This window comes from Erinaceus europaeus, chromosome 4 (assembly GCF_950295315.1).
Source record: "Erinaceus europaeus chromosome 4, mEriEur2.1, whole genome shotgun sequence".
NCBI classification, from domain to species: domain Eukaryota; kingdom Metazoa; phylum Chordata; class Mammalia; order Eulipotyphla; family Erinaceidae; genus Erinaceus; species Erinaceus europaeus.
Genome location: NC_080165.1, coordinates 101,753,375 through 101,773,293, shown reverse-complemented (window position 1 = coordinate 101,773,293; position 19,919 = coordinate 101,753,375). Strand labels below are relative to the sequence as shown.

Below are 19,919 nucleotides of genomic sequence, written 5' to 3'. Positions count from 1 at the left end.
CTTGCACTGAGTGTCCCCTCAGTTTTCACTCATGATTCCTGTCCCTGTGAGGCTGCACATGGCACAGTAAGGAGATTAAAATAGAAAAGTCCTAACTGGATTCAAATTAACACTTTCCTTGTCTCTTATCATATCCTGCTTGTTTTCTTATTAAGTCCTTTTTATAAATATCACAGAATTGAAAGGTCTAGAGGGTTCCCCAGCTTACAAAGCACCAGTGACAATCTCATTCTCCAATTCTCCATCTCTAGCTGGTATGTCCCTGGGTTACATTGCCTTCCAGTTTTGCTCAAAAGTTGTTACAGCAGAAATTGCAGCTGGGACTCCACCTAGAACCTTACATTTACTCCCAAACTGTCAAGTGTTCTTAGCAATGAGTCCCTTCCTCAGATGAAAGCAGCCACAAGGAGCAGATCACTGGGGGGGGGGGGGGGGAAGAGGGGGGGTGTTTGGGAACAGAACCTGGATAGGCCCCAACTTTCCCTAAGGTAAACAGAGCTGTTCCAAGAGTCACAGATAAGGCACCCACTTATTTGGAAAGGCTCAAACTGAACATGAATTTCCCCTTGTGTCACTCCACTTGGTTCTAGCTACATCCAGCTTTGCAGGGCTGAGAAGTAGCTGGAGGATGGGCAGACACAGCTCAGCAGATGCTTGGAGTGGACTGATCATTTCTAACATTTGTACATCTCAATCTGAAATAATAGGTTCTGGGATCCATGGAATATTTTTATCATCTGAAGATGAAGTGAATGGTAATGCCATGCTTAGATCAAATCCACACAGTCAAAACTTTTCAGTTCTTCCCATGGCATCGTTTTCTTTCTGTTTATGTCACAGGAGTCTGAGTTAATGTTTTCCTTTTTAAATTTTTTTCACTTCCCCACCCCCACTTCTCTTTGTATTCTCCCCACCCCTACCCCCTTTGGAAATGCATTAGTTACCTAGGAAACCTTAATGTCATTTTTTTTTTTTTATGAGTGGAGTTTGGTGCAGCATAAAGTTAATTTATAGGGTGGTTAAGAATTCGTGTCATGACTGGTGAAATAGGAGACTTTATTATGATTTCTCTAGCCACCTGTGTGGTGGGAATACAGACCTTCCCTCTATCATTATGGGTAATTTCTTGAAACATAATTAAGGATATGCATGCTATTTCACAAAATGAGTTGATTCATTGCTGTCCAATATAATTCGTTATATTGTTCAATGTAAGCCCTGGAACATAATTAGCAATCACAACAAACCAATAATATACCCGGCAATCTGTTAAGAGTTGAAGGATACGGTGGAATTTTCTTTTAAATGAGGTGGTTCTGCCTTAGAGGCAGTGAGTAAGATGAGATTTTGAAATCTTTCAACTATGCCTTTCATGCTCTTTGAGGTCTGCATTAGGAAGCTATATAAATTCTAAATATGCCCACTACTTCTGTGCTCACTTCTTTCTGCCCCCCCAAGGGGAAAATATATACTCACGAAGTCACAGTAAAAAAATGTTTAGAGATGACTTACAAAATAACCAGTGGGTCATTCCAGAGCCAAGCTTCTTTCTGTATAATTTTCTTTATTTTTGTTTTGGTGAGAGCACTGCTCAGCTCTGGTTTACAGTGATGCTAGGGATTGAACCAAGATCTCCAAAACTCAGGCATGAAAGTCTTGTAAAAACTGCTGTGCTGTCTCCCTGGTCTTAGTTGAGCTTCTTGCTAGAAACTGAGATTCCCCCACCAGCAGCGCTGCAGACTGGGAATGTCCTCAAGCTTTGTACCAGAAACTGTGATCAGCATTTTAAATACAGAAGTTCATTTGGTAGTCATCACATTCCTTTGAGATAATTTCTATACTTCCATGTCATTATTACAAATTAAGAAACCTCCTGAATTAAGGACATACAGCTAGTAGGTAGAGATGGCAGCAAAAAAACCCATGAATCCAAAATATACTTTCTGGAGGAGTTTGTGAAAATCAGGCTGCAGGGCTGGGGAGACTGTACCTGCAAAAGACTTTCCTGCCTGAGGCTCTCAGGTCCCAGGCTCAATCTCCAGAATCACCATCAGACAGTTGAGCAGTGCTCTGGTCATTCTCAATACTTTTTTCCTCTGTGCCTCTTTCATAAATAAAATAAAATAAAATAAAATAAAATAAAATAAAATAAAATACCAACTTAAAAAGAAAAGAAAGAAAAGCAGGGTGTAAGTTCAAAGGCTTGGTAGAATCTGCTTGTATCCTTGTTTGTTTAGAGATCATTGCTGCAGAAAGCGAAACTGTTTGTTCTTAGGATGACAGCAGAGACCTGAGCTCCCTGAATAAACAGACAAATCACTCAGTTTTCTGGATAACTGCTCCCACTGGGGAAAAAAAATGCCTCGCACGCACAGCTCTTTCATGGGTTTGGGAGGAGCCATTAATTGGCATGTGAGCCCATGTGACTGCTGGGTGAGAATGCTTTCCTGAGCTGGTATCCAGGGATGGGTGGGCACCCAGGTTTCTTTTGAAGGCCAGGAGCCAAGGTCACACATAGCCTGACCCTTCAGCCTCCAGTGGCTATGCAAACACTTTTGGCTTTCACTTTAATTTTTTACAAAAAAACAGACTTGGAGGCTCCATCAGCTCAAGCAGCTGTCTGGGTTACGTGAGGGGTGGGATGGATGGGGCAAGGCAAAAGAAACTCCCAGAAGTCATTCTGCCAAGCTTCTCCACTCTGCCCCCTAGCTGGAGAAGCAACTTGCACTCTTTTTTTTTTTTTTTTTAAGCCTGGACTAATTAAGGTGTGGAGATTGTAACTGGGCAATCTAACAGGTAAGAACATGATAAACAGTGAGGGAGTGGGAACATGCAAGGCCAGAGGTAGAACAGTGGGGGAGAAAAACACAGAGAGAAAGATGAGTTTGTTCAAATCGTGTGTTATCACAGAGGAAAGGCTCTTTGGAAGTCACTTGGTTTTCTTTTCTTTCTTTCTTCCATTTCCTGGGTCAGCATGCCACAATACATCAACTCCAGGAAGGTACTGAGCAAGACATTTCTCCCCCCCACCCCCCAGGCCATTTGCAGAGCCCAGCCCATTCCCCACCCCCACCCTTACCCCCAAGTCCATTTAATGGAGTAGAGAAATGCTGGTTTTGCACAAGAGGAGAAGTACAATTCATGCCCGCATGCCCTTGTAGCTTCTGTTCAGTGTTTCAACCACAGAGTGGTGCTGTTGCAAAAGCTAAGGGTGGGCCCAGGGTTTCCTCCAGAAATTTGCTTTAGGGGAGAATTTGAAAAGGGGTTTTCACACGTGAGGGTCTGGCTTCTATTTTCCCAAATCCCCTTCCCTGAGTCAGGGCTCTAGACTCCGATGTAGTCAGGAGAAAAAGAAAGTGCAGCGACCTAAAAACAAAACAAACAAACAAACAACAACAACAAAAAACACAGATGGACAACTGAGGCCCTGAGCAGTGAGAAGAGCTCCTCTAAAAGCACCTGGTTCTCCAAGAACTTACCCCCAGGCCCACTCTGTGGTTTAGAAAAGAATAAGCATTTGCTGAGACATCACGTTGTTCTGCAGTGCCCAGAAGATTCTATAGTATAGTTTTCTCTATTGCACATATCTGTCTTTCTATCTTTCTTCCATCTTTTTCTTGTCACCTTTTTTTGTGTCATTTAGCTTCACTCTTTAAAGCCACAAAAACTGTTATTCTTTAGAAGAGAGAAAAGATAACTTTGAATCTTGAAGTGGCAGGAAAATACAGACAGGTAGACTGTGCTTCAGGAAGGGCCAGAGACTCCTGGTTGGGGAAAGAGAAAAGGAGCATCTCCCTAGGCCCCAGTCTACTCCCTCTCTCTTCCGTCCTGCCCTCCGGTCCCACCCTCTGGCCACCCCCTCCCCAAAGGCACAGTGCGTCTTTGGCAAGATTAAGGTGCTGCCTCTCAGATTACAAGGCAGGGCAATAGCACGCAGAGGCCCAGCTCCTCTGCACCCCCCCCCCCACGCCTCCGCCCCCAGCTCAGGACAAACCCCCAGGAGTGCCGGAAAACAATACAAAGTCTTCCAGGAAACAATATAAACTCTCCACAGACAAAAAAAAAAAAAAAAAGAAAGAAAGAAAGAAAGAAAAAGAAAGAAAGAGAAGAAAAAGGGGAGGGGGTGGTGGTGGTTTGCAGCCTGGGCTCTGCATCTGCAAAACAAATCCAGTTTCAACTTCTTGCTGCTTTCTCCTTCATCTCCTTTTTCCCCTTTTTCGAATTTAAGCACCCCCCCCACCCCGCCACACACGCTTCCTTCCCCCAGACTCTTAGCAGGCCTGCATATATTTTTAACCCATTCTTTGCTGCTGCAGCAGGAACCATCCACCTCTCTCTGAACAGAAGACCTGGAACCTGGGGAAATGGGGGTCCAGTAAGGAGACCACCTCATCTCCGACAGTGCAATAAAAATCCAAGACCAGAAGTCCCTCCTTCAAGAGCGGGGGAGGGGGCGGGGGTGGCGAGTAAGGGAAGAGGGGGAGGGCAAGGGTAGGGAGGCGGGCCAGGGGAAGGAGAAAACCCGGATTCCACCGAGTCAGTGCACGCCCAACCCAAAAACCTTCGGGGTGCCCTGTGTCGGGGTGCAGAGGACCACGCCGCCACCTCTTCTGGCCCGAAGCTAAGCCCCTACTTCTTGGCGCTAAGGACAGGCACCCGAAGGAAGACGCTCATCTTCCCGGGGACCGAGGGAGGTGCCGGCCGGCCCTGGGCCTCCGTGGGCGCTTCTGGTATATTCCATGTGGCAGCCTCCAGCCAGGATAATGATGAGGCAGGTACAATCTATCTAGTATGCCACCCCCAGACTCCCCACCCTCGCCTCCCACCCTTCGGTGCCTCTCTCTCTTTCTCTCTCTCTGGTTCAGCCCTTGGGCAAGGTGCTACCCCTACTCTAGGCTTTCACCAGTGTCTCTAACAATGCAAAAGGCATTTAGATGCTTTGAACTCGGATCGAGTGGAAACACCTGGAGGGGCAGGGACCATCCACCCCTGCCTCACTGCTTGGAGTCAGAAGGTCCCGGAAAGGGCAGGGATGAGGTGACTATAGGGAGGTTTGGCGGAGGGGGTTTGGGGACATTCCTCCTGGCTTCCCGACCCTCTGGCAAATGCATGGAAGCAAGATGACTTAGCTGTAAATTAGAGAGCTCTGGCTCCCAACAAGTGGGGTCCAAGCTGCGGCTAAAATGAGCCCCCAATAAGAGCTCGTGCCCCGACCGCCAACCCCAGCACTAACGAACCCCCAATGAAGGAAGGAAGAGCACGTCTTGGGGAGCACCACGGAGAGCTTCCCGCGGGATTCCCCGCTGCTGGCTCTGCTCTGCAGAGCTGGGTGCTGGTGTGCAAAGGAGAAGGGCCTGGGAGAAGTTGGAGGCGGGGTGAAATGACAGGACACCCCCCCCTCCCCAGACCCCCTAGTCGCTCTGGCTTCTTCGCTCACGCCTACACCCATCCCCCCTTAGCTTTCGCTGAGCCCCCTAACCCCCATACCTCTCCCACTCGACTGGCTCTTGCTCGGCCTCCAGCCTGCTCGGCGCCCCGGGTTCTGGTCCTGTGAGGGGCCGCTCCCCAGCGGGGCAGCGCAGGCCTTAGGGCGTGTTTAGGTTGATGTTGTGGGGAGGGGGATTGGAGTGGCAGTAGGGGGGGGTGGGGAGAACTCGGGAGCGCACTGCAGGTCTGGGGCTTGGAGAAGTTAGCATATTAGTGCCCCGGCTTCCAGAAAGAAAAAAAAAAGTTTGGAGGGTGGTAGGTGCAAGAAAAGCCTTCCCAGGGTGGGGATAGATAGCCTAATGGTCATGCATAAAGACTCATGCCTGAGGCTCCAAAATTCCAGGTTCAATCCAGTGCACCACCGCACACCAGACTTGAGCAGTGCTCTGGGGGTGGGGTGGGGAATCTTCCCGCCTGGTAAAGAAAATCTTAGTTAAAAAAAGATGATATAAGTTAAAAAATGATAATGAAGGAAAAGAGTCAGTAAGGCTGGCCGTGGTCATCGGCGTGCCCCAGTCAGTGGGAAATTATACATGTCTTATCCCTGCCTATCTGCAAAGCATATGGGAGGGAGGGAGGGCTAAGTGAAGAATCTGGAAGTTTGGGGGTTGTCTTCTTAAAAAAACAGAGAGAGGAGAGGAGGAGAGAGGTCCACGTCCCCTTCTCCCCGCCCCCCATCGACCCCGGCCCCCGCGGTCCCCTGTCCTCAGACTTCAGGGGCGGGGAGGGCCTTGGGGCGCAGGCCCGCGTGGGCGCTGAGGCTGGGCGCGGCGCACAAGGGGTTAAGGCGCTGAGCGCGGAGCCATCTGGCCGGGTTGGCTGGTTATAACCGCGCAGATTATGTTCGCGGGGCTCAGAGCGGAGGCTCCGCGCCCGACCCAGCAGCTCCGCGCCCGCCCGGCCCGGCCCAGCGCAGGAGCGCCCGCCGCCCGCCGCCCCTCTTCCCAGCCTCAGCCCCCGGGCAGGGAGGGCAGCGGCGGCCCAGGGGCCTTTGGATGACCCCGCTCGCGCCCACCTCGCTCTTCATGTCGACGTCCCTGGAAACAGTTCCACGGATGCCATGGTTACTTCTGCCACGGTAAGGGGAGGTGGGCGCGATGGGTGGGCGGGCTGGGGAGGAGGGGGCCCACGGGCGTGCAGCCTGCCACTCACGCCGACTGCACCCGGGGTCCTCACTTTCCCGGCTGCAGCCGGCCCCGAAGTTTGCCCGCGGACGGCCACCCCCTCCCTGCACACACGCACGCTCGCTCGCTCGCTCGCATTTCCCCAGCCGCCTGGGATCTGGGAAAGTGATCAGGTTTAAGGGACCAGGGCTGGAAAGGGGTGGGGGAGAAGGGGAGCTAGGGACGAAGGAGGAGCAGGAAAAGGGATCCAGCAGGACCGCCTCCCCCAACTTCATGCACCGGCCTGCTGCTGCCGATAAGGCTCACCGCACTCCAGTAACAAAAGGGGGTGGCAATCTAACCCCCGGGGGCTCTTGGGCTCCGTATTTGACGGCGCTGGGTTCACTCCCTGCTACCCGGGGCCAGGGCGATCTTGGGGAAAGGGGGGGTTTCATGCTCTTCCCCACCCCCCACAGTTTAGGAGACTTCTGGTACCTGCTCGGGGATCCCCCTCCACCCACCTCCACCGGAAGCTTTTCTTCAAGACCACCCAGCACCCCCGTTTCTGCTGAACTAGCGCCTACCACTGGGCCATGTGACCCCGGGACCCCGCGCAGATGCTGGAGTCGCGCGCGATATGGGGTCCTGGCATGGGTAAACCGGGCGGATGGGGTCCCCGCGAGTTTGTTCGCGACGGAGGTGCGGATGGACTGAGAAAGCCTAGATCAGAGCTAAAACGACCCCACCACCACCACCACCACCACCAAAAAAAAAAAAAAAAAAAAAAAGGACCAAAGTGCCATGGGGCTGCAGAGCTTCACTCCAACTCCTGTAATTTGGAAAACTGGAGCGTCGGGGTTTCGGGAAGGGAGACCTTGGGTGGGGGAGGGGACCCCTGGGGCGCCCTTGGGTGCTCAGCGGGGAGGGGGGAGCCTTGTGCTATTCTGAGACTGAGACACCTCTTCACCCACCGAGCTGGTTGTGGGAGCTGTGGCGAGTGAGGACCCCGCTCTTTGGATTTATAGCTGGGGGTAGCTTCCAGGTGGAGGAACCCCCCTCCCCCCCGTGGGACCTCGGCCTCTCGGCCTCTTGGTCCCCGGTGGCTTCAGGTCCTGTGCCAGAGTGGAAGCTGCCTGGGCTGGGTACCGGCAAGCTCCCTAGACACGGGGGGGGGGGGGGGGGGCGTGCTTATTAATGTGCTTGTGGCTAAAGAGGTGGGGTTCAGTGCAGTGGGCGTCACCCTGCAGGCTGCAGTTAGTAACTTTACAGACTTGGGGGCCACCGATTTTTTTTTCATAGATGGGCGCCTGTTCCCAGCCTACAGAACAGCCAGGCAGAAACGCACCCGAGCCCCCTCCGCCCTGGAAGTTGTAACAGAGGGAACTTCCAGTGGGTTTTGCTTTCAACATGCACATAAGTTGTTCAGCAAATTCAACCTCTCCCCACCCCACCCCCCTCCAATTTCTTACAGCCTAGACTCACAAAGAAAGTTGAGAGACTGAATGCAGGAGCTAAGCCCCCTGTATGTATGTCTCTACCTTGGGTTCAGTTGTGCTGGCCTGGATTTGGTGGGCAGTGTGGGCGTGGGGTGGGGGAGTGAGGAAGAAACAGGCTCTGAGACTGGTGCTCAGGGAATTGGAAGGCCCACAGGGATTCCAGGGGGGAGACTGCCTCAGATTATCTAGACTGTGCTGAGTACTGGGGTCTGTGTGGCTGAAAGTTGTGTGCAGAGCTTTGCATTTCAGGAGAGTAGTCCTCGCTTGTTTGAGCTGTTGGCTTGGGGAGGTCCTGGGCATGGATCCCAGTGGAGGAATATAGTGGCAGTGATGCAAACTTTATTATGTTGGAGAGTGTGTTTCAGACAGAGGGAGTCACTGCCACTGATTAATTTTGATCATCGAGGGTGATCTGTTTGGTCCAGGCAGGATGGAGAGTTTTGGAAAGTTTGTGCAAGACTGTTCAGGGATAGAGGTGAGTGGGTAGCCCAAGGCTGTGCTGGAGGTGACAGTCTCCAGGAGACTGATGAGCTGGGCTCTAGTGTGATTTGCTGATGGGAGCAGGTGGGAATATAGGTATAAACTAATGAGAATGCTGGGGCCTGGGAAGGGACTGGGAGAGAAGAGAAGGGAAGAGTATCACAGCTGGGTTGGCAAGGTGCGGTGTGTGTGAGGCAGATGGCTCTGCATGTCTGCAAAGACACTGGGAGTGGGTGTGGCGTGGGAGGGGAAAGTGGACCTGGCTGAGAGTGCTGCTTGTGTGTGTGCTGGGGATGGTTATCTGCAGCAAGGAGAGCGTGAACTTCATGAGTGCAGCCCTTTGGTCCTTCGTGGAATGGAAATGTGATTGAGCTGGCATTGTAAAGAACTAGGAAGGACTTAGAACCAAACCAGGGCTCTGCATTTAAGGGGAATAGTCCTGTCTGTTTGCGCTGGGTAGGGCCTAGGGAGGGCGTGGGCAGGAATCCCCATAGAGGAATACAGTGGTGGTGATGCAGGCTTTATTATGTTGCAGTGTGTGTTTCTTTTTGAATAGAGGGAGTCACTGCCACTGATTAGTATTGATCCTTAGTTAGCGTGCACGGAGTTGTCTTCTAGATGCTCAGCCCATTGCTGGCTTCTTGGGCAACATGGCACAGTGCCCTGGGGAGAAAAAAATAAATGCCTTCTGGCTCAGCTGCCAGCAACAGTTTTACCAGGAGGAATGAAGACAGCTCGCTGCTCCTCGCTGAGGTTTCTTCAAGAACTCCAGTTCAGTTTCCAGTGATGTTTATGGATCAGGGCTGGGGGAACAGAGGGAGGCTGACTTAAAATATATCTGTGGTTTTGTCCAAGGAGGGCGCCAAGAAAGGGGTGATGGTGTGGTGGGTTGGGAGAGAGCTGAAGGGTGTGATGCTATTTGTAGGGAGTGTGAGGTGGGCATTGGGGAAGACTAGGGTATGGGTAGCAGAATGGTGCTCAGTCCAGGGAGATGCTAGGTCCTGGCTGGTGCTCTGAGTGTGCAGTGCCTGCTTACTTGCTGATTTGCTGATGCAAAGCTGTCAGGGAGTGTGTGTTACTCCTTGCTGCTGCTGTCTTCTGGGCTTTGAGTGTGAAGTGAGCCCAGTGTGTGTGTGTGTGTGTGTGTGTGTGTGTGTGTGTGTGTGTAAGAGAGAAAGAGAGGTGGGTGTAATCTGGTTCTTGTGAGGGCTGGGCATATGTTTGCACAGGAATTCTGTCTGGTGTTCAGATGAGCTTCTTAAGTAGAAACAGGGTAGGGAAGAGAAGGACCTGGGGCGGGGTGTGGAGGGGGGTGTTGGGAAGGAGCTGGAGGTCCATGGGTTCCTAACCTTGAGAGTCAGTGGGTGTGCTAACTGGATCTCTCCTGAGGGAAAGGGCCTTTGTGGGGTAGTGGGGAGGGCTCAGCCTGCCTGGACTTGGTGGCAGGGAGCCTCATTGATTAAATTTGCACTGTGAGAAAGCAGGAATGCTGGAGGAATCCCTTGGAACCTGTGGCATTTCTGTATTCATGAGAGGACAGCCGTTTCCCCGTGAGGTTCTTTCCTTACTTGAGGGGAGTGTTGGGGGTGGGGGGGGGAGTGGAAAGACCTTTACAAAAAATAAAGACGTTCACTTAAACGTCTGAAGATAGCATGCTTAAAGTGGCTGGGGAAGACTCAGGGGCGGGCATGTCCCGAGTGTGCCATCCAGTGCAGTGTCTTTGGAGAAGATTCTCTCATCCCTCTGATCTGGGCTTCTTTCTGTAATGGCTGCAGGAGGAGGAGTGCTACTCCAGTCAGAGCTGGGTGTATTCAGGAGCACTAAGATCAAATACAGGTGCTAACAATGGGGAACCTTTGTAAAGAGGGGCATCTGTTTCATGGCACTAAGTTGGTGATTTATTTCTGTATTTGTTGGATTGAGAGAGAGAAACTGGAAAGGGCAGGGGAGAGGGAGAGGGAGAAAGAGACACCTGCAGCACTGCTTCACCACTTGTGAAGCCTCCCACCCCTAGATGGGGCCTGGGTCCTTGCACACAGTAGCATGTGCACCCTACCTTGGGTGCCATGGCCTGGCTCCCAGCTGTACAGTGTTGACGCTCACAGCCTTGGCTGTGGCTTACTTATGGTGCAAATAGAACTTTCTGTCATTGCCTGCATTTATTCTTCTAGAAAATGGAGAAAGCCAGTTGACTATTCAAGTTCACTGATTTCTGCATTCCTGAAAGTTCTTTGAATTATCACCCCCCCCCCAAAAAAAAAAGGTCCAAAAGTCAGCACTGTGAATTCTCAGGGGACAGATGTGTTTCTGCTGTTGACTGCAGCTGTGCAGACCACAGTGCCAGAAGGACTGTGGGATAGAGGACAGAGAAATGGGTCGTGGTGGTCCTTGGAACCATTACTGTTTAAATTAGAGAGGAGCATGGTAGTGAGTCTAGCTGTGCCGAGGCGGGCGGGGTCACACTTGAGGTCTGTGTTTTTCTAGAGCTTGCCTGGTGGACAGCAGGACCTGGATTTGGGGTGTTTGATATGCCTTGCATACAATACCTCAGGCTGGTGCTGCCACTACTCCCAGAGAGGAACACGGGGGGCACCCAGAGTGTGTGTGTGCATGTGTGTGGGGGGACAGAACTACTCCCAGAAGTCAACACATGCTGTCAATTCCTGGCTCCTAGTCAAACTCCCCTCCTTGCGTTGTTCAGTGGCCATAAATAGTCAGGAGCTAAGCTGTTTCCATGAGGCACTAAACCAATTCTCTTGCTTTTCTTGGCGAGATCAGGGCCAATTAAGTTGATTGGGAGAGGTCACTGCTGATGGGGCCTGCATTCCCCAGACGGGACAGGCCAGCGGAGTTTAATTACACTGTGTTTCTCATCTTTGCAGCCTACGCTCCCAGATGGAACAGACCCTTGGCCCTCTCCTCTTCCCTTCCACCCTGGGAGTCTAGCTGAGCAGGCAGCTTCTGCTCTGGGCTGCTCCAGACCGGTTTCCTAAGCAGTTCCAGCTCCCACCCAACAGGGGTCCCATCGGAATCCACCTGCTGGCTGAGGCAAGCTGACATGGAGGTTTTCTCAAACCTACCACCCTGTCAGGGGACCTCCTGGTAGGTGTTTTCTAATGTGGGGGTGGGGGGAGGTGTGTTCAGCTCCTGACTGTTGCTGGGGTCTAGGATTGAGCTGTTAACGTTGCATTTGTCGGAGAAGGACCATTCGGAGACAAGGGGAAGCCCCTTGGGGTGCTGCTGAGAGGGACACTGTGCAGGACCTAGACAGCATGGGGGACATGGAGCACAGGAGTCCTAATGCTCTGTCATGGGAGACAGGTTGGGGGCACCTTGTCTAGACTGGACTGTGGTCTTTTGGCTTCTGGCACCAGCTCATGGGAAGAGCTCAGGAAAACTTCATTCTTATAAGTTGTATTTTTTTTTAATGGAGATGGAGAGACTTTCTGAGGACTTACTTGTGAACCTGTGAAAGTTTATGAAGATGGCCCATGAGCTCTCAAGCTTTTGTTTATTTTTTAATAATTTTATTATTTTATTTATTTACTAGATACAGAGAGAAATTGAGAGGGAAGGGGGAGGTAGAGAGAGAAAGAGAGAGAAACCAAGAGACACCTGTAGGTCTGCTTCACCACTCATGATGCCCTCCACCCCCACAGATGGGGCCTGGGGGTTTAAACCTGGGTCCCTGCCCACTGTAACATGTGCACCCTACCAGGTGCACCATTGCTTGACTCCTTCATTTTTGGTAATTTTAGATAGCCACTTTTTGCTCTCACCAGCTGGTCTCTAGCAATCTTGTGTAGTTGAGAGCCTCGTCTCTTTGAGGTGGGTGATCAAACTTGAGACTGAATGTTGTCACTCATTAGCTGGTGTTATGTGACCACTCTTTCCTCTTACATCTAGTAGAAAATGAAGGCTTGAGTTGGGAGATCTCAAAATCCTGCTCCAGCTTCCTAGGGCTCTGCAGTGACCCCCTCCTTCTAGTCAGACTGTCTCATGTTTTGCTTGGAGTCTCCTTGGCACACCCTCAATGAGCTCCTGTTTTTATTCTGGGGAATGACTGAGTCAAAAGCACCAAGACTTGCAAAGAACCTGCCATAGTGTTTGCTTTGAGCCAAGAACACTCTAGAAGTCGGCGTGCCTTGCCCAGCATGTGCAGAGCTAAAAGACATTGGGTTGGGTTCTCTGGTATTAATCATCGAGCATCCATGTGAGTCCTTTCACTGTCAGTGTTTCTGATGAAGATAAGCACCCACCTTTAAGTTGATTGATGACGATGATGATAGTTGATACTTGAGTTCTTACCCAGCGCCAGGTATCACTGCACACACAGAGCTTCGTTATCCCAACGCTGAAAATAACCTTCACTGCACTTGGGGAGACTGGGGTTATTCGAGGTAAAGGGCTGTGTTCACGCTTACACAGCTACATGCTGATGTGTTGCTTGTCCATGTCACAGCCCTGAGCCCTCCCAAGTCCTTCCACTGCTTGGCAGGTTCTATTTTCTGCATTCTCTGATGTCATCCAGATGGAGGATTGTTGGACAGACCTCTCTGCAAAATTTGTCACCCCACTGGGTAACCTGCTTCTTTCTGTTAGAAGGTTCCCTTTCATGTGCAAGACAAATGTTGGGGTTTTCGAGCCATCTGCTGGCAAGCATGTGTCAGCTCTGTCTGGGCTCCTATTGGTCCTGCCTTTTCTTCTTCTCTGGATGAAGGAATCTGTCCTTCCAGAACAGGACCTTGACTTCAGCTATAATTGTTTTCCTGTAAACAAGAGGAGATTGGAGCCAGACATCTGTTTTTGATCTCTGTATCCTTAAAGGGTGGTACTTAGATGCCAGCATTGTTGAGTCCTGGGAAATGGTTCTCTTTGAGAGGCTCAAAACCTCCTTCCATATCAGCTGCAAACTGAAGGCTGGATGCAGTGACTGTTGCTTAGGGATCAGTTTGACGCAGGGCTGGGTGATGGTGGAGTTTTCCAGACCCAGCTCTTGCCTCTGCATGCCATTCCTGGGACAGTGCCAGAAATTGGGAAGCTGGAGGAGTCCTCAGGGTGTGACTTAAAGGCTTTTATTCCTCCTTCTCCCACTGACTTCTCTCTCTCCACCTCCACTGCCACACACATACTAAGCCAAGGCGCTTAGTGAGAATGACTTTGTTTTTTATTTATTTGTTTGTTTGTTTCTTTGTTTAAGAAAGGAGACATTATCAAAAACAAAACCGTAGGATAGGAGGGGTACAACTCCACACAATTCACACCACCCAATCTCCATATCCCATCCCCTCCCCTGATAGCTTTCCCATTCTCTATCCCTCTGGGAGTATGGACCCAGGGTCATTGTGGGTTGCAGAAGGTGGAAGGTCTGGCTTCTGTAACTGCTTCCCCGCTGAACATGGGAGTTGACTGGTCGATCCATACTCCCAGTCTGCCTCTCTCTTTCCCTAGTAGGGTGGGTCTCTGGGGAAGTAGAGCTTCAGGACACATTGGTGGGTTTGTCTGTCCAGGGAAGTCTGGTCGGCATCATGCTAGCATCTGGAACCTGGTGGCTGAAAAGAGAGTTAACATACAAGAGAATGACTTTGTTTACTTTGTTCTATTGCTTCTAGGAGTCTGCCCTGGGCAAAGGAATATAGCACACCAACTCAATATAGCACTGAACTCAACCTGGGACACTGTATCAGCTCAAAATCTTTGTGTTCACTGGGTTTGAAATAACTTTTTCACATGTAGAGTGATGTTTTTCTACTTTCTAAGAGATCATAGCATCCATGTTAACTTAAAAAAAGTTGCACTTCACTGCCCCTACTGCTTCTAGGTCTAACTCCCCCCCCTCCCCTTTTAGCTCCAAATTGACACTTTGGGAATATGTTCCAAGTTCTCAGTCGGGGATTATTTTCATCCTGTGTCAAGCAGACCTGCCCCTTATGGTTCACAGGGCTTGCCTCCTGCTGCCACTGAGTTCAAGAAGAAAGTGAGGCTCTGGAAATCACTTGGCTTTCGACAAGTGTGTTCCATGGCTGAGAAGGAGCCTGGCTTCCATGGCTCCTAGTTTGTACCCTGGGGTGGCCAGCTCACCCATTCCTCCTTGCAAAGGACTCCAAAGAGCTATGGGACTAGGAACATGCCACATACCCTCTATGGGCCTCTGCATCCTTTTCTGGAAAAGGGAGGATTTGAATTCATTAGAAGTTCAAAGGAACCTTCTCATAGTCCATGACTTCTGCCACCCCCAGCTTGTGGTCCATGCTTGGGGTTTCCAGGCATCCCTGTTGGCTTGGAGGACTTCTCTGTAGAGGAAGCAGCCTCATAGGATGCCTGGAAGGTATCACAAGGTAGTGAACGCATGGATAAGTGCTTGTCTATAAAATGCAGGGGGAGCAAGTCTGCCAGATTGGTGACAGGACTTGGATTAGAAACTGAAGCTGTGGAATTGGTTTATGTGTGTTGAAATGGTCTGTGGGTAGCTGAATTCAGTAAGCTGAATCAGAAAGATCTCAAAGTCTGAGCAGAAACTCCATCCCTCACGCTGCCAGAGACTAAACTGTGTGATTCTGGGGAAGCCCTCAGTCACACTGTGTCTCATTTGCATCCTCTGTTGAGTGAGAGTTAGAAAACTCTTATAGTCATTCCAGCTCACCATGATCTGTGGGAATCAGGGCTTCCTGGGAGACCTGGATGGCTGGATTGATAAAGGCATGTGGCTAACATGTAGAAGGAAAGGTCTTCTGATTGCAAAATGGCATGTGTGGTGGAATTGCATGTCTGTTCTTCAATTTAGGATGGCCTGGGAGAATCCATTTTTTCTCTCTCTCTCTCTCCCTGTGTGTGTGTGTGTGTGTGTGTGTGTGTCTTGTACGTTTTGTACTTAGAATGGCCTCCCCTCCATTTTCATCAAGTATATTGCCACTTATCTTTCATGCTTTTGCTTAACTATTGCCTTTTCTGGAAACCCTCCTGGCACCCCCACCCGCCACCCCCAGAGAACCTGGAGCTCCTTTCCTGGACTCCCTGTGTTTATACCACATAGCCTCCTGAGTTTTATTGGCATTCCTGTCTTCTCACTGGACTGTGAACTTTGAGAAGGAAAGGATCTGGTCCTGCCATGCTGTGTCCCCCAGCATCTGGAGCAGACTTGGCCATGGAAGTGTGTTGGGTGAGTGGGCACATGGCAGGCAGTGGTGAAGCCAGGCCAATGTTATCTCCTTTGGCCCCTTCTATGGCTGAGGTCATGAAGCTCAGAGAAAGGCTTTTTTTTAGGTGATTTAATATTGCTTTACAAAATTATAAGATAATAAGTGTATGATTCCATACCTTTCCCACCACCAGAGTTTTGTGTCCCCATTCCCTCCATTGAAAACTGCAGTAGTTCTCCCATGGTCACAGATATGGTTTGACTTAATATCTATAACGATCTATGTCTACCTGTTTTTTTTTTTTTTTGTTTGCTTGTTTTTTTTTCCCCTCCATTTATGCTTTCACTTCCTTTCTAAGTCACATCTACACCTATTATTTCTGAGTGTCCTTCTTCCTCCACACTCTACCCCGTTTCTGGTAAGGGAAACAGTGCATGGCTTCCTGGTGTTTCCCAGATTTGCTTCCCTTTCTGTGATGGTATAAAAACAAGATTCTGGGGCTGGGTGGTGGCATACTTGGTTAAGTGCACGTTACATTGTGCAAGGGCCTGGGTTCAAGCCCCTGCTCCCCATCTGCAGGGGGGGAGCTTCACAAGTGGTGAAGCAGTGTCGCAGGTGTCTCTCTCTCTTTCTATAGTCCCCTTCCTTCTGAATTTCTGGCTGTCTCTGTCAAATAAAAAATATAATAAAAAAAACAAAAACAAGATTCCTAGTGACAGATGATTTGGGGGTCCTCGTGGAATTGGGATTCAGAGCCCTTTGATCTTTTCCTCTATCATTTACCCCTCTGGGAGTATGAACCAAAGTTCTTTCTGCGGTGCAGAAGGTGGGAGTTCTGGCTTCTGTAATTGCTTCTCTGCTAGACACGGATATTGTTGGCAGGTGGATCCAGACCTCCAGGTTGTTAAGAGAAAGACTCTTTGTGGTGACTTTAGAGACTCTTGTTTTCCATGTGTCTGTCTAGTTCTTCTGTGAACCTGAGCTGTTGGTCTCAGGGAAGCTAGGCCTTAGTCCACATGAGTGAGGACAGTCTACCTCTGGACACTGGAAAGGGCTTGATTAGAGGGGATGCAGTTACCATCCTTGGTGACTGCTGGACACATGGCCCTGAGCTTCATGCTGAAGAAGATAGAGTCAAGAGCACCAAGACTCTGACCTGGAGGGTCTAGCAGCTGGAGAAGGAGATGGGTGGATCATATCACTATGTCCTGGGGAAAGGCAACATGAATCTTAGTGTGCAATTTTTTCTTTTGTTTTGCTTTTGTTTTCTCCTGGTGAGGAACAGATTGAAACATCCTTGGACAGTCTTCTACAGGACAGTGATTTCTTGGTCCTTGAGTTGCCAGTGCATGAATGCTCAGAGCCAGTTGGGATGTGCCCTTGGCTCTTCCTGGAGAGAACCCCAGGGAAGGGCATGATGGTCGGGGGTCCAGGCATGGTGGATGTGCAGGGGCAGGTGGCTGTCAGAAGTCTCCCTGCTGGTGATTGAGGAGGGAGGTTAGCACAGAAGGGAGAGTGAGGTGTAGCTGCTTGAGACACTTAGTGCTGCCGCCTCCCTGCAAAGCACTGTCTCTGTGGCCACTTCTGACAGGGACAGACTGCCATCTACTGTCCACTTCTGTCCTCTGTGTGTCCCTCTGCACAGTGAACCCTTCCACAGTTTTTTTTTTTATTCCTCTCTTTTTCACACCCTGTTTTTCACTGGTCCAAATGCCAGGAGAAAGAGGATAGATATCAGGTCCTTTTGAAGTCATTTATTTGGGGTTTCAAAGGGAGCTTTTCAAAAACATCACACTTCGGTTAGATTTTTTTTTTTTTTAATTTCAGATAGAGATAGGGGGAAATTGAGAGGGAATGAAAGATAATCAGGGAGAGAGATACCTGCAGAACTATTTTACCACCCAAGAAGCTTCCCCTTGAAGGCGGGGACCAAGAGCTTGAACCTGAGTCCTTGTGCACTATAATGTGTATATTCAACTGTCTGCAACACCACCTAGCTCCCAGATTTTTTTTTATCTTACTTAATAAAGCTGTGTTGTTTTAAGGGGACCTTCCTGCCTTTACTGGTTCTCCTGCTTCCTCCAATGCTCCTGTCCCATGTCAGGTACCATGGGGACTTGTCGTACCTTCCAGAAGCTTGTTTTCTAGTGCAGAGCTGACTTTTGGAGGAAAAAAGGATAACAGGATGGGACAAAGTGTAAATTTTGGCAAGAGAGTGATAGAGACCATGGAGGCTTTGGGCATCTGGAAGAAAGAAAGGTCCCTGTAAGCTGGGCTGTTTGGGATGAATACATAGTGTGATCCTGGACTGCTTTTTCTTTTCTTTTATTAGTGATTTAATGTTGATTTATAAAATTACAAAATAACAGGGGTACAGTTCCACACCATTCCTGACACCAGAGTTTGATGTCCTCATTTCTTCCATTGGAAACTACAGTTGCCTCCTAAGGTCATAGATAGGGGTTAACTATTATTTCTATAACTGTCTGTCTATCTATCTGTCTATCTATCTATCTTTGCCCACTTTTTCCAATGGTTCTGCCTTCTCTTCCATTCTAACTCATACCTACGCCTTACTTTTATTACTTTTTATTACTTATTACTTTTGAATGTCTTTCCTTTTTCCTTCCTCTTTCTCTGGGTCCTGATGGAACTGGAGTTCAGAACCCTTTGGTTTTCTTCCCATAACATTTCTCACCCTCTGGGAGTATGAATCAAAATTCTTTTTGGGGTGTAAAAGGTGAAATTTCTAACTTCTGTCATTGCTTCTCTGCTGGACATGCACTGGCAAGCGGATCAGTACCCCCAGGCTGTTTCTGTCTGTCCCTTGCAGGGTAGGGCTCTGGAGAGATAAGATCCCCGGACTGCTATTATTAAGCCCAGAGTTTGGTAATTATCCAATGGAAGATGCACAGTACCCTGGACTAGTTGGTGACATGGAAGTCAGTGATTCACACTATGAATGTCTCTTTTCCACCAGTCCCTGACCCTGCATTAGGGACATGCACTGGGAAATGGATCCTTATCCCCATCTTGTCCAAAAACAGTAGGGCCGAAGTGGAGTCTATGTGTAATAACCTACCTGGACGTGACAGAGATTCAAAGTGTTGCTCTGTCCTGACAACCCCAATTATCATAGGGAGAGAAGTTTTCCCAGTGGAGTCACATCTGTAAGATTAAGGAAGTGACCGGCTTCTAGAGGCCTCTTCTGTTTCTCTCTTGGTCTCTCCTGGACTACCCTTCCAAAAACAGATATGCGAGGCAATCTTATGTCAAAGGTGGAAGCACCTCAGAGTCTAGTTCTGAGATCCCTACATAATAAAATTCTCTCTTTCATTGCTCTTAGGGAGTCTTGTTTTGTTCTTTTAAGTATCTAAGACTTTTTAGTGGCTGTGAGTTAAAAAGTGGGGAAACGGGTCAGGTGGTAGTGCAGCGGGTTAAGTGCATGTGGCACAAAGTGCAAGGACCAGCTTAAAGATCCCAGTTGGAGCCCTGGCTCCCCCCCTACAGGGGAGTCACTTCACAGGCTGTGAAGTAGGTCTACAGGTGTTTGTCTTTCTCTCCCCCTCTCTGTCTTCCCCTCTTCTCTCCATTTCTCTCTGTCTTATCCAACAAAGACAACATCATCAACAACAATAACTACAACAACAATTTAAAAAAAGCAAGGGCAACAAAAGGGAAAATAAATAATAAAAAAGAGGGGAAACTTATTTTCACACTTCCATTCTCTCTCTCTCTCTCTCTCTCTCTCTCCCCCCCCCTTCTCTTTCTTGGCCCCTAAAATTTTCACTGAGGAAATGCTTCTTCTGTGTGCTTGTCTTTGAGGGGGAAGGGAGGGAGAGAGACATACCAAGAGAGGGAGAGAGAAAGATCTCTTAGACTGTGGTCTATTAGTACAGCTAGGAAATCAAGTAGAACCTGGATTGGGTTACTAGCCAAGACCTCAACTTGTCATTATAATTCTCTGACATTTCCCTTTTCCACTTGGCTCTTGGAGGAGTGGGGAATCTATCTCCTCTCTCTTCCCTTCAGTGTTTACATCTGCTTTGGGGGTTGGCTGGATAGAGTTACCTTCTGTCTGCTGCAAGTCTTCTGACTTCTTGGGGGGCTGCTTAACTAGAGGCGCAGTCAAGGACAGAGCCATCAGAAAAGGTCCGGCTTTTAACTGGGAGGGAACAAACCCAATGAGGTGGTTAAAGTAAGACTCCCATTGT

At 49.4% G+C, this 19,919-nt stretch overlaps 1 protein-coding gene across 6 annotated transcripts in view; it reads left to right on the top strand.

The window, feature by feature from the left end:
- The first annotated feature begins 4,540 nt into the window (after positions 1 to 4,540).
- NTF3 (neurotrophin 3) overlaps positions 4,541 to 19,919 on the top strand; it is an 81,359-nt gene continuing 65,980 nt past the window's right edge. For 2 of the 6 annotated variants that reach the window (XM_060190232.1, XM_060190235.1), the window contains exon 1: positions 6,290 to 6,565. Coding sequence is in view for 3 of the 6 variants with exons in the window: in XM_060190230.1 (XP_060046213.1) it covers positions 8,517 to 8,561 (45 nt within the window). In the remaining 3 variants the exon portion in view is untranslated. Of the gene's footprint in view, positions 4,776 to 6,289; positions 6,566 to 8,460; positions 8,562 to 19,919 lie in introns of those variants that run through there. The other 4 variants (XM_060190237.1, XM_060190231.1, XM_060190233.1 and 1 more) reach the window with 4 other exon arrangements.